This window comes from Chionomys nivalis, chromosome 8 (genome assembly GCF_950005125.1).
Source record: "Chionomys nivalis chromosome 8, mChiNiv1.1, whole genome shotgun sequence".
NCBI classification, from domain to species: Eukaryota; Metazoa; Chordata; class Mammalia; order Rodentia; family Cricetidae; genus Chionomys; species Chionomys nivalis.
The window spans coordinates 73,726,272-73,741,078 of record NC_080093.1 but is presented as its reverse complement, the minus strand read 5'-3'; the positions used below and the strand labels follow the sequence as shown (position 1 = coordinate 73,741,078).

General features: G+C 44.3%; 1 protein-coding gene across 1 annotated transcript in view; it reads left to right on the top strand.

The window, feature by feature from the left end:
- The window catches only part of Tnrc6a (trinucleotide repeat containing adaptor 6A), a 169,231-nt gene that overhangs the window by 27,372 nt on the left and 127,052 nt on the right, over positions 1-14,807 (top strand). Inside the window, exon 2 of the mRNA XM_057780009.1 lies at positions 2,411-2,536. Coding sequence (XP_057635992.1) covers positions 2,528-2,536 — 9 coding nt within the window. The 5' untranslated portion in view covers positions 2,411-2,527. The remainder of the gene's footprint in view (positions 1-2,410; positions 2,537-14,807) is intronic.

Sequence of the window (14,807 nt, the reverse complement as noted above, 5' to 3'; positions counted from 1 at the left end):
GTATACTTACAAATATTTTTAGTGCTTCCCTTTCAAATTTAGATTTGCTTTTATGTTTTTTAGCGTTTTTATTCTTGGGGCAGGGTCTCTCTCGGACAGCCAGTGCTGGCATTGAATTCACTAAGTACTCAAGGCTAACCTTGAGTTTCTGCCCCTCCTGCCTCTTCCCAAGAACTGAGGTTACTAATGTGGGCTGCCACACCCAGTTTATTCAGGACTAGAGATTGAACCCAGGACTTCCTGTATGGTAGGTAAACACTCTACCAACTAGCTGTATCCCTAGCCCTTTGTTTTCGGTGTTTGTGTGAACGTTAATCCCGCTAGACAAGAAAAGACCAGAGCTTTCACACTTAAAGGGAACCAACAGACAAGACTAGTTGCATTCAATCGTTGACTTTCATGGAAGTACTTGTTTGTTATACCAGCCTCTGCATTTTAATGTGTTTAGTTCTACTGGTGTTTTTCTGAGATAAGTTAGCACCTGTTGGTCTAGAACGAGATCCTCCTGCCTCAGCTTCTTCAGTGCTGCAGCTGCAGCCATGTACCTCAATAAACTCTGATCGCTGTACCCCAGTGAACTCTGACATCTGTTTTGTTGGTTTTAAATTTTAAAAGGTGTAATGTGACTGAGTGTTTTGCCTGTGCACCATGTACGTCTGTACACCACGAAAAGGGGATTGATGGGATCCTCTAGAGCTGGAGTTACAGATGCTTGTGTGAGCCTACTTGTAGGTGCTGGGAATGAAACCTAGGCACTCTAGAAGAGCTGCCAGCACCCTCAACTGCTAAATCATCTCCCCAGCACCTTAATTTTTTAAAGTGATACCCTTTCTTCAAGAAGACAACAGCTAAAAGTCTAAAATTCTGATAGCTCAATTAATGGACATAGCTAAGTGGCATTTCTCCTAGTCGTGTAGAAAAGAGAACCAGGTACTGGTGACATCTGGCAATGTCCCAGCAGCCTGATGGTAGGCAGGACCTTAGAAACCACCTGTCTCTAAGAGCCAGGCGGTGGTGGCACACACCTTTAATCCCAGTTCTCGGAAGGCAGAGGCAGGTGGAGTTCTGTGAGAAGGCCAACTTGGTCTACAAGAGCTAGTTCCAGGACAGGTTCCAAAGCTACAGAGAAATCTTGTCTTGAAAAACCAAAACGAAGAAGAAGGAGAAGAAGAAGAAGAAGAAGAAGAAGAAGAAGAAGAAGAAGAAGAAGAAGAAGAAGAAGAAGAAGAAGAAGAAGAAGAAGAAGAAGAAGAAGAAGAAGAAAGAAGAAGAAATCAACTGGTTCTGAAGCTGTCAGTGTTGTTCACCAAAAGAAGCAAGCACATAAAGTGACTCATGAAACCTATGAGTCCGATGAGCTGAGGTTTGCAGTGGCATCTCGAATGAGCCCAAACAGCCATGAAAATGGCTGTACCAGACACAGTGTATGATCTCATCATTTTCCTGCAGCATGGGCACAGATTCACTGCACATGAGCTGGCATCATTGGCTGGCATCATTTAGGGACTTTGGTGGCTAGTGGATTATTACTGTTGCTGTTGTTGTATTTTTGCTCTGTTTTGTTTGAGACAAGGTCTTAGTCCTGGAACTCTTTACATAGACCAAGCTGGCCTTAAACACGTAGAGATCCACCTGCCTCTGCCTCTGCAGTGCCGGGGTTAAAGATGTGCATCCTCACTGAGCCGTCTTTCCACTTGCCTGTGGATGCAGCCTGACCAGTGCCCTCAGGTTTCTGCCGCTGTGACTCTATCACAACCTTCAAGTGTTCATCACAGCAGCGGGAACAGAAGTGAAGACAGGGACCTTGGATAAAATTAATCTTTAACATTAGTATTGAATTACCACTTGCCTGACAGTCCAATTCCAAAGGCCAACCTCTTATCCACTGCATTCAGCTGCCTGCCCTGGGACCCTCGAAACCAGCTTCCATGCCTGGTAGCATCTCCTTCCTCCCCAACCATATTCTCTCTCTCTCTCTCTCTCTCTCTCTCTCTCTCTCTCTCTCTCTCTCTCTCGTCTCTCTGTCTCTCTCTGTCTCCGGCTCTCCCTTCTCTACTCTTAAACTATACATTTAAATCCTCAGTAAGTGTAGCTCTATTATAGTCAAAATACTATGCTCGAGAGTTTGGTTTGGTTTGGTTTTCTGGTGTTGAGGACCAAACCTTGGGCCTTGCACATGCTAGGAAAATGCTCTTATTACTGAACTAGAGCCCCAGACCAAAGATGGGTTATTTTTCAGTTCCATTCTTTGCTTTTGTATAGTAGGTGTTCTTGAAGGAAAGGGACACAAGTTTGCACCGGAAGTTGCACACGGTACATGTTTCACGGGGAAACGTGCTTGGGCTCTGTTTGGGGTGGGGGATGGGTATTCAGAGGCAAATGACTGACCTGCAATTCCTCCATTTCCCAGGTGTGGAAACTGAGGCCCAGAGAGGTGATGTGATTTGCCTAAAGTCATGCAACTAGTGGCAGAGCCCGGCCTCGAAGCCAGGTGTCCTGGATCTCAAGATACCCCCCTGCCTGAGGAATGGAACAGGTAACATACCTCACAGTGGGGGTACGGGTCAGTCCTTGCAGCCTGAGGTGCCTGATGTGTACTGAGTAAGCAGAGGGGGCAGGCACTCCCAATCTGGCACACTGAATGGGGTTGAAGTCAAAGAATTGAAATTCAGCCCCTAAGACCCAGAGACAGCAGCTAACAGCCATGTAGATATCCCCACCTGAAGGTGGTTCTTCTCTGGTCATACACATGTCCATCTCCAAACAGCTTGACAGTGACTCGCCTGGCCATTCTGCTGCTCAGGGTCTCATCAGTGCAAGTCCCGGTGTCATAGAACACAGTGACTGCTTGCAGAAGATGTGTGGGGAGGTCAGAGGGAAAGGGAATCAGGGAGACCCACTTGGAGGCTCCTATGGAGATCCAGGAGAAAGCCAGAGAAAAGGCTCGCTATGGGGGAGGAGGGCACACGGTCTGCTGGTCGGCCTGGCATGCCTTGGTTATTAGCTGGTAAAATTGGTCAGTAGGAACGTTGCAAGACAGACAGGAAATAAAGCCCACCGAAATGAGAAGGGAAGGGGACCCTGGTTTCGTATATTTTCACTTGTTTCTATGTATTGGCAAGGTCATATCTTATAGTAACCTGTAGTAACCACCTAAGTTACTCTAAGTGAGATAGAGCCTGAGTGTTAAATGTAAACCTTGATACCAGCCATTGATGCTATGTATCCATATCTCTTAAGAATTGTCATATTTTTCTATTCATTCAGTGGTTATTTATGTGCCACGAATATATCAAGTATTCTATATAAATATCCTTACCCCCCCCCCCCCCGGAATTCAGTCAGAAGAAGGTGTCCAAATAAGCTAGTCTCTTGGACAAGTTAATGGGACAAAAAGGCTTAGGAGAAATGACTCAATTCAATACTATTGATTCAGGTAAAAGCTTCAAAAGACTGTATTTGTAGGTTGAGTTTGCCTAGGTCCCTTTGAGACTTTTCGTTCCCGGTGAACACCACCAAAGACCTGTTATCTCTGACTCTGGCGTTCCTAATAGAGCAGACACCTGGGCACACACTGTAGCAAGGAGACCGTGGGAAAAGGCTGGCAGAACAGAATGTTACAAAGGAACATCTTAAGCAGGTAGTAAGGTGCCAAGGGATCATGGCATTTTGTTACAGGTGTGTGGTTACTCACTGAGGGAGCCTAGAAGCACCTACTCTCCATGTGATTGACAAGCAGGGTGTGAGCAGCAAGCAGTGGGCAGTAAGTGATCCATGAATCACTTCCAACCTCTGCGAGAAGAACATTCTATCGTGTTCGAGGTATTGGAGCGTGTAGAAGGAAGGGCGGGCTGTATCCCGCCACCCGGCTAGCTTTACACCCGAAATAATTACATGGAAACTGTATTCTTTTAAACACGGCCTGGCCTGTTATCTTTAGCCTCTTATTAGCTAACTCTCACATCTTGATTAACCCATTTCTAATAATGTGTGTAGCACCATGAGGTGGTGGCTTACCAGGAAAGATTCTAGCCTACATCCGTCTGGGGTCGAAGAATCATGGCGTCTGCCTCACTTCCCTTCTTCCCAGCATTCTGTTCTGTTTACTCCGCCTACTGAATTTTCTGTCCTATCAAAGGGCCAAGGCAGTTTCTTTATTAACCAATGAAAGTAACACATAGACAGATGACCCTCCTCCATCAGGAACAAGGATTCAGGTAGAGGAAAAAGGTGCAGCAACCTTGAAACTAGGGAAGAAGGCAGGATTACAGGAGGCCGGGCACAAGTTTGCATCCTTACTTAAACCTGAATATAAAGTCAGACTGAGCATCCAAAACCTCCAAGTCCCTCTTGAATAAGGACAGACTCCATCCCATTCACACAGCCCTTTGGCCTGGGCTACAGAGGAGGGAAGATGAAGGAACACCCATTTCGAGGCATCCAAGCAGGAGAGGAAGAGGGGGGAGGTAACACTTGTTGCTCCTTTCCTTTTGTCTGTACAAATCCCCACTAGTCCTTTCATGGTTGCCATGACAACTACAGCTCCTGAGAATCCTTTTTTTATTAATTAACCCAGGTACTCACTCCCAAACTCAAGAGGACGTTTTCTCGGCACGGTTGACCAGGGCCGGCTCTCAGCGCTAAGCTGTTTGGTATCTCCGGCTGGCCATCTTGGGTACCCGCCAGCTACGCACCATTCATTCACATTTGTAGCTCCCCTGTCCTTGGAATTCATCCTCCACAACAATCTTTCCCTTTTCTACATCCCACGCCTTCCAGTCTCTGTTATTCTGTTCCCTCTGGAGACTTACCTATCTCACTGACTTTGGGGCTTGGCACACCTTCTTAGCCACATTTCTGGACTGGAAATTCTGCTTCATTGTCTACGAGCCACCCCCATCAGAGGCAGTACAGTTCAGTTAGGCTCCGGATACTGCTGTTTGGCTCTACTTGCTGCAGAGTCAAAGTCCCAGAAGTTGGTCAGCATCTAACAGCTCAGGTCCGCCACCAGATGCTTAGATCCAGGCAGGTCCTTCCATCTGGGGGCAGAAGTCAGGTGTCTCACAATGTGTTCTTGTTCCACATAATCTCAGGAGCTGATTCTCCCAAGAAAAGAGGTGTTAATAACAGGGGAAGTGATTTTAGCTTTACACTGCGGAATAAAATGAAAACATAAGCCACCTATCATTCATGCGTGTATGCATGCATTTATTTTGTAGTGCTAGGGACCAAACCCAGGGCCTACAGCATGCCAGGCAAACGTTGTACCCCTGAGTCACAACCCCAGCCCAACAATGCAATTTTCACATGTTTAATAGTTGTGTGTTTTCTAATGATAGAAGCACATAAAATTAATTTAGGATTTCTATTGAATCTAGCACTTCTAAAATACCATGGCAACATGTGATCAATATAAAAATTGGCCAGTAATATGTTCCTCTTCATTGCTCTTTTAAATCTTTGAAATCCAGGATGTTTTTTTTTTTTTTTTTTTTTTTTTGGTGTTTTCGAGACAGGGTTTCTCTGTGGCTTTGAAGCCTGTTCTGGAACTAGCTCTGTAGACCAGGCTGGTCTCGAACTCACAGAGATCCGCCTGCCTCTGCCTCCCGAGTGCTGGGATTAAAGGCGTGCGCCACCATCGCCCGGCTGAAATCCAGGATGATTTTTTTTTAACTCTTTACAGCTCAGTTCAGTTATGCTACTGAACTTCTAAACTTCCTTTGGAGATGTACGATCTACATTTATATTCACAGCTGAAAAAGAATGACATACCCGTGTTGTTCTGGACACATGGACACATCTTCCCATTAGTGAGGCATTGCTCAGTAGACTTTTGCTTTCTAATATCTAATATGTGTTTCCGTCATAGCCATCTTTGTAGCTCTTTTGTTCTTATTTTTGCTTTTGTTTTTCAAGACAGAGTTTCTTTGTAGCTTTGGAACCTGTCCTGAAACTAGCTCTTGCAGATCAGACTGGCCTCAAACTCACGAACTGACAGAGATCTGCCTGCCTCTGCTTCCCGAGTGCTGGGATAAAAGGTGTGAACCACCTACGCCCAGCCTTTGTAGCTCATCTTTGTCACAATTGTTTGACCTTGTAGCAAAAGCTCGTCTGTTTCAGCAGGATTATTTTATTTTAATTTAATATATGCTAGTGTATTGCCTGCATGTATGTCTGAGGGCATCAGATCCCCTGTAACTGGAGTTACAGACAGTTGTGAACTGCCTTGTGGGTGCTGGGAATTGAACCTGGGTCCTCTGGAAGAGCAGCCGGTGCTCTTAACCACTGAGCCATCTCTCCAGCCCATTTCATCAGTTTTAAAACTGCTTTAGTCCAAACCGTGTCAGCACACTGTCTCTGGCACCAACTCAACACTGAGAGCAGGGAGTGCAAATGGGATCAAAAACAGCAAAAATAACTCACAGCTTGTTTGTTTGTTTGCTTGTGTTTCTGGTTTTTTTCAAGAAACGGTTTCTCTGTGTAGCCCTAGCTGTCATGGAACTCGCTCTTGTAGATCAGGCTCGACTCAGAATCACAGAGATCTGCCTGCCTCTGTCTCCTGTCAACTTTTGTTCATATCAGCAATATGTTCTTCAGAGTATTCTTGTCGTTTCTGTAGAAAACTTACATACTAGCCGGGCGGTGGTGGTGCACACCTTTAATCCCAGCACTTGGGAGGCAGAGGCAGGTGGATCTCTGTGTGTTTGAAGCCAGTCTGGTCTACCAAAGCTAGTTCCAGCCAGGTTCCAAAGCTACAGAGAAACGCTGTCTCAAAAAAAAAAAAATACAGCAATATATAGATACATACATACACACACAAACAAACACACACACTGTTGGCCCATCACCACTGAAAATATTATGCATACAGCTTCCTGGATTTTTTTTTAAAAACATTTTATTTTATTATTTTATATGTATCTGGGTGTTTTATCCGAATGTCTGTCTGTGAAACACATGTGTGCAGTGCCCGTGGAGGACAGAAGACGGTGTTGGAGTCCCTAGACCTGTTACAGACAATTGTGAGCTGCCATGTGAGGGCTGGGGATCTGGGTCCTCAGGAAGGACACCTGCGCTCTTAACCACCGGGCCATGTCCAGCCCTGGATTCGTGTTTGAAAGTGCACCAAATCATCCTAACTGATTTGCACCATGAAAGTTACATCTTAATATAAATTCCAATCCTTTTCTAGATAGGGAAAAGGAAATGTTTCTTTCCTTTTGAGCTTCATGTTTATCCTCTTCGTGTCTACCGCAATATTGACAAAAATAACAGCAAGCGCCATCATTTTCTGTCTTCGGCTATTAAGTACCTGGCAAAACGTCTTTTTGTTTCAAGAAGATCTTGAATTGGAACTGAGTCCCATGAGTCTTTGTGAAACCCGTGCACAATTCAAGCCGTGAGCGTTGGCTTGGTCCCAACGTTCCTCCGTTCGCAGCCTTGTACTCCCTTCGGAGGAGGTTCCATACATTGGCGGTGAATCACCGCATTGTACACACACACTGAACAGTTTTAGCAACTGTATCCATGACACTTTCTCGTCTGCTCCTGAAAGCCGCGCAGATATTTTGAGTATACATCATACGGTGGGATGAAGCAATAAAAGGAAACATCAGTCTCCCTCCTGTTTGGAGATCCCGATGAGTCTGCATTTCTGGAGTACCATCTGGCACGGCAGGAACAACTTTCCCATAGCGAACTGAAAACTCTTCCACACCGAATGCAAAAGATTACAACAATCCTTCCCACAATTGTGACTTGGCAAGGCTTCTTGATAAATTTGGAAGACATTTAAGAGTGAATATGCCCAATTTTCATCGGGCATTGTCTCAGTTTCCTTTCTGTTGCTGTGATTTGAAAACAAAACAGGGGCTGGAGAGACGGCTCAGTGGTTAAGAGCCCTGGCTGCTCTTTCAGAGGACCTGGGTTCCATTCCCAACATCCACACATTGACGTACAACTTTCAATAATTCCAGTTCAAGGGGATCTAATGCCCCCTTCTGGCCTTCTTAGGTACTGCATACGTATGGAGTATAGACATGCACACAGGCAAAACACTCACACATAAAATAAAAATAAACCTTTAAGAAGTAAATGATAAATCATTGATAGGTAGTAGATAGATAAACAGGAAGCAACCGGTATACTTTGGAGATGGCTCAATTAGTGCTTCACAAATGCGAAGAGCTAAGTCTGATCCCCAGCACCCACTTAAAAAGCCACATGGGGCTGTGCATGACCATAGTCCTAGCAAGCAGGCTTTGGTTGCCAGGCTGCCAAACTGAATTCATGAGCTCTGGGTTTAGTGAAAGACCTTGTCTCAAAAAATAAAGCGGTGCATGATTGAGGAAGGAAGACATCTGACGTTAATATCCTGGCTTGGTTTTGTTATTTTTATTTGTTTGTTTGTTTTTATCTATTTGACATAGCTAGAGTTATCTGGGAAGAGGGAACCTCAGTTGAGAAAATGAGAAGATGTCCCTATCAGACTGGCCTGTAGGCAGCTCAGTGGGGGCATTTTCTTGATTAACGGTTGATGTGGGAAGGCCCCTGGATAGGTAGTCCTGACTGCTGTAAGGAAACAGACTGAGCAAGCCACGAGGACCAAGACAGTAAGAAGGCTCTTCCATAGTCTCTGCTTCAGTTCCTGCCTTCAGGTTCCTAACTGAGTCTGGCATCCCACAAATAATATACTGTGACAGGGACCTGTACGCTGAACACACCCTTTCCTTTTCAAGTTGTGTTTGGTCATGATCTTTATTGCAGCAATAGAAAGCAAACTAGGAGAGTCAACCCCTGGCCTCTGTACTTGACACATGTACAGCATGCAAATGTACCCACCCCCCCCCACACACACATGGGTGGCTACCTCTGAACTTCTGTGAAGGGAGAAGGACAGCCCAGATCGACTTGGATTGGGTAAGAAGTTGCGCCTTCAAGTATTACTTATATAATTAAAATTAACTTAGAAGAAAGAGCTTAAGAAAGAGGAAGTCATGACAGAAGTAGAAAAATGAACAAAGCACCCAATTAAATAGAACTAATTGCAGCACACATTAGAAGGCAGCTAAATAAGTTATCCCGTGGCACAATATTTAATACAAATGTCAAAAGTAAGTCTTCAAAGGGAAGATACACAAATTACAGGGTGGCCTCTTCGTAAGTCGAAAATGGGAAATGCCAGGCAGTGATCAAAACTAATCTATGAAGCTTTTCGCCACCAGTACTTGGCTACCGGCCAGGGAACGCATCCCAAGCTACTGCTGCTACAGAAACTCGCGACCGCAGGACCAGAGGCATCCAGTCCTCCTGCTCAACGCCAGCCCGCACGGCACTTATTCCTGGTCCTTCTTTCAAGCCCAGCCCCACTGTTCCTTTCTTCCTTTGGCTTTCTCTTTTCTCATTGCTTAGATGTGCGTGTTGGTAAAAGGTAATTGGGTAGCAGAATCCAAACAACACAGCCTTCCTTCCAAGTCGGACAGAAGCAGGGAAATGGTTGATAAAGCCTATACGGGACACGCATGGACGCATTTAATTTTTAGTTCAAACTCAAAATTACCCTAACCCCTCCTGACACTGACTAAATAAGTTAGCCAAGAATGGTAATTGAATTACAAGAGGTGTGAGAATCATCTTGAACTCTGTTGAAAAAGCACCGTGGACTCAGAGCTTCTCAGCTGCGTTATAGCTGAGTTGAAACAGTATTTCCCTCAGCCAGGATTGCGGTCGCTCTGAACTCTCTAAGCCCAAGATGTGTGCCCGAGAGTAAGGCGCAAATGGACAAATCCTAAGAAATAGAACACTGACAGCCAAGGACAGCGTGATTCATGCTGCAAATGACAGACAGAGGGTTTTGACCTCAGGAAGGACAAAGCGTGAGGCCACCCAGTGGAACAGCACAGACAAGAGCCTTTTATTGCTTGCTCTGCCGTACTTCCAGGCCTGCCTAATGCAATGTGAACCAGAAGTGCCCAAAGACAAGACAAAGGATGTCTAAAATAACCAGAAGACAAAAGTAAAAGGAACAGAACAGCCACGCTAGCTGGCGGGAAGAGGACACGCACACAAAACATTCGAGACAGAGCGTTATTCCATCTCGGAGAGTACATTCCCCCAGCATGGTAACATTCACAGGGTCTATTAGTGAAAAAGCGTAGCATTGACAGAGCTAAAAAAAAAAAAAAAAATTAGATATTGGGCAAGCGAAATGGCATGATGGGTAAAAGGACCTGCTGCCAAGCCCAACAGTGAGTTCAGTCCATCGAACCCATGTGGTGGAAGGAGAGAACCACTCCCATAGGATGCTCCCTGACCTCCACACGCATGTCATGGTATGTGAGCCCACACGCATATACACAGGAACACACAAAAAAGATGAATAAAATAGCTCAGTAATAGATATTGTCCAAGGAAGTGCAATTCTATTTTTAAGCATATCTGCCATAATTGCTACATGCTTCTGTTGCAGGAGCAGTCCTGGCTAGCTGCTCCTCTTCACATAGCAGGCACTGAGCACTCTGGGAAACATTTTCCTTACTCTGGAGCATGCTAAGACACCTGGCACCTACTGGAGCCCAGACTGCTGACAACGAAATAATTTAACTGGACGTTTGGCAGTGATGGTTCATTTTGTTTACTTATTTATTTATTATTTGTTTCATTTTATTGTAATTAAAGAGGGCTAAGGAGATGGCTCAGTCAGCAAAATAATTCTACAACCTCAGTTCGATTCCCAGAACCCACATAAAAACCTGCCCATGAGCTGGAGAGATGGTTCAGCAGTTAAGATCACTGGTGGCTCTTGCAGGGGGACCTGGGTTCTGTTCCCAGCATCCATGTGGTAGCTCACAACCATCTGTAACTCCAGTCTCGGAATCAGAAACTCTCTGATTTGGCTTCCGTGGGTTCCAGGTACACATGTAGTTCATAGATCTACATGCATGAAAACACTCGTGTACATAAATTATATAAAAGCCTAAGAAGAACAAGGAAAAAAAATTCTATCACTGGGGAGGTGGCAACAAGTGGATCCCTGGGTGATCTGACTTTCTTGGTAAGCTCCAGGCCAGCAAGAAAGCCTGTCTCAAAACAAACAAACAAATAAAACAGCACCTGAGAAACAACACTACATAAACACATGCATGGGAACCCTTAAACATGCACACACATACACAGAAACTGAAGACATGTATCTTATACTGTCCCTTATCTTGAAGATGTCCTTGGATCCAGGAACATGTACACAATTCATATACTGGCCGAGTCCATTATTACTAGATGCATGAGAAGGCGCCACTCCAATGCCAAGTGTAGCTTGAGACATCAAAGAAGCATGCGCCTTTCTCCATGACACCCTTCTGGCAGGCCTGCTGTGCAGCTCCACGCGGAGTGCTTGCCTGACATGTGCAGATGGTTTGACGCCCACCCTGCTGCACTTCAAAGCAAACAAACAAGTGGATACCCTGGCAAATGCTGTTGTCGTACCAGATGTTTATTGTTTTATTATTTTAACTTTGGCGCTGCTGAAACCAACTTCTGAAGCTAAGCGCTCTTGTTATTCTCAGACTTAGACAAAAAGAAAGAAAAGATAGGAATATGTAAAAGTTAATTTTCTGTTCTGTAGCATCCAACATAGGTTTTTTTGTTTGTTTGTTTTGTTTTTGTTTTTGATTTTTCTGAGACAGGGTTTCTCTGTAGTTTTGGAGCCTGTCCTGGAAACTAGCTCTTGTAGACCAGGCTGGCCTTGAACTCACAGAGATCTGCCTGCCTCTGCCTCCTGAGTGCCGAGATGAAAGGCATGTGCCACCACTGCCCTGCCCAACATAGTTTTTGAGTGCTTAGAATGTTCTGGAACTCTAGCCAGAGTAGGCGAGATGGCTCAGCAGGTAAAGCCACTGGCCTCAAAGACTGACAACCTGACTTCCGTCCCTAGAGCCCCTGTGCTAGAAGGAGAGAGTCCCCTGACCTCCCTCTACGTACTGCGGCACACATACCTATACATACACATGCCATAATTCACAATAAATAGTAACTAAAAGTAAGTATTCAAAAATCTTCAGAAATCTCTTTAGATAAAAGTCCGTGTTTTGTATTCTAAAAGTATTTGGATCCCACAGCTTATAACTTAGAGGGTTTGGGTAAGGGCCATTGAGTTGATTGCCCCATGAACTTCAAGTAAAGCCTTGACAAAGAACATGGAAATCTTAAAAATGTTGAGAAGTCCAAAACCAAGCAAGAGAGCAACTATTTCCAGTCAGACAGAACAAAATACAATAATGTAAATATCTTAAAAAATGGAATCGACAAATACAAGATGATAGATAAGCAACAAGAGTGTACATGCTTTTCAAACATATAGAACACGTATAAACACGGAAATGTGTGAGGACAAATGGAAGCCAAGTGCTTCCCAGGGCAGATGTTAGAGAGTCAGGTACTTGACAGAAGCAAATAACAAATTGTATCAAGTTAATTTTTAATTAATTGTGTGTGTGAGTGTGTGTGTGTGTGTGTGCGTGTGAGTGTGTGTGTGTGCGCGCGCACACAGGTAACACGTGTGGCAATCAGGACAACTCTTTGGTGTTTCCTGCTACCTCGTGTGATTGGGGATCAAACTTTGGTCATCAGGCCTGTCTGTGTACAATTACCTTCACCTCTTAGCCACCTCTTTTGCCCTCGAGGTTTCTTGTTGTTGCTGTTGTTTGTTTTGTTTTCTTTAGAAATCAAAACACTTAAAAGTCTTGAAAAAAATCATCCAGGCCAGGCACAATGGGGCCCACCTGCAATTCTATCTCCCAGACTCTGAGGCGCGAGGATCTTGGGTTCAAGGCCAGTCAGATGCATAGTGAGATCCTTAGAAAGAATGGGGGTTAGGAGAAGGAGGAAGAAGGGGAGAAGGAGAATGATCTAACTCTTGAGGAAATTAGAGCTGCAGTTTCTGTTTTTGTAGAAAATGATCAAGAGATCAGGCAGTGGTGGTACACGCCTTTAATCCTAGCACAGGCCGATCTCTGGGAGTTCCAGGCTAGCCTGGTCTACAGAGTGAGTTCCAGGACAGCCAGGGCCTACACAGGGAGACCCTGTCTTGAAAAACAAATTAAAACAAAAATAACATGGGCCTTTCAAAACTGATTAAGATGTAGACAGTCCTGTAACCAGAGGCAAAATCATAATCTGAAATGTTTTTATTATGAAATAATAAAAAGAGGTATGAAGATGGGGTCAGGAGGCTCTGTGGGGAAGTGCTTACCGTGAAAGCATGAGACCTGGAATCCAAATCCTCAGCACTAACAAAAATTCCTAAATGCTGGGTGGGCAAGAAGGTCCGCCTGTAACCCCAAGACAGGAGACAGGTTTCTCGGCATAAATTGGCTCCCTAGACTGGAAAGCTCTGAGTTCAAGTCAGAGATTCTATCTCATCCAATAAAGGAGACCTACTGAGAAAAGGAACTCGGTATTAACCCGTGGCCTCCACATGTCTGTAAACTCCAAGCCTTCCCCCATTCTAGTACACATACAAGCATGCATGGACACCAGACACAAAAAGACAAAAAAACAAAGATATGTGAGAAAGGACCAAAAGACTGCAAATGACAGGTAAACAGAACCACTCGTGATGGAAACGGGCATTACTAACTTAAGCGATAGAGAGGAGAAATATTAAATAAAATCATAATCTGGGCCTTTGGTAAAATCAATAAACTAGAACTAAAGCTCTAGACAGACTTATCAAGGGAAATGAAATCAATAAAATAATAATATTTTGAAATAAAAAAAAGGGTTTTAGACACCTGCAGGGGAATAGTGAGAGAATATTTTGTAATACTCTGCTAATTAAATTTTCAAGATTTCTTTCTTTTTTTTTTCTTTTTTTTTTTTTTTTTTGAGACAGGTTTTCTCTGTAACAGCTCTGACTGTCCTGGATCTCACTTTGTACAACAGGCTGGCCTCGAACTCACAGAGACTCACCTGCTTCTGCTTCCCAAGTGCTGAGATTAAACACATGTGCTACCACCGCCTGGCTAAGATTTTCTTTCTTTTCAGGCAAAATAGGGACTTAAAAGGGAATGGCCCAGCAGGCAAAGCACTTGCTGAGGAAACTTGAGAACCAGAGTTTGGATCCCAGGAACCCACATAAAAGCCAGAAAGATGTGGTGGCCCATCTGTAATCCCAGCAGAGACATGGCAACTCTGGAGCAAGCTGCCTAGCCAGACTAGCTAAAGGATGCTCTCTGGGTTCATGCGAGAGTCCGTCTCAATATATAACACGGAGGGCAATTGAGGAAGGTACCATAGATCAGCCTTGTATCTCCACATGCACACACATGACCATGTACCCACCCACATACATCTTAACATGCATACATACACACACATGAAAAGCCAAAACATAGAGTGAACGATGCCTGTTGACACTTCCTAATTCAGAGTATTTCCTGCCTTCCTACATTACTAGACCATGCTAGGTCCCAGGATCATGCTGTGTTTAGCCAGTATCATTTCTAAGTGATCATGGAACAATAATTTTATAATGTTGTGGATTTAAATTTTTTAGTTTTTATGTGGTTTTCTGAAAGAAAGAAAGAAAGAAAGAAAGAAAGAAAGAAAGAAAGAAAGAAAGAAAGAAAGAAGGAAGGAAGGAAGGAAGGAAGGAAGAAAAGTCTTTGTTTTCTCTGTGCTCTGGTATTGTTGGTAAGAAAGTTGAATGGCCTGTTTCCAGAAGCCAACTCAAAGGAAGTTCTTCCCCAAGAAAACATGCATGGCTGGTGGACTTTAGGTGGTGAGCTGGGCAGTGTTCCTGTTTACTT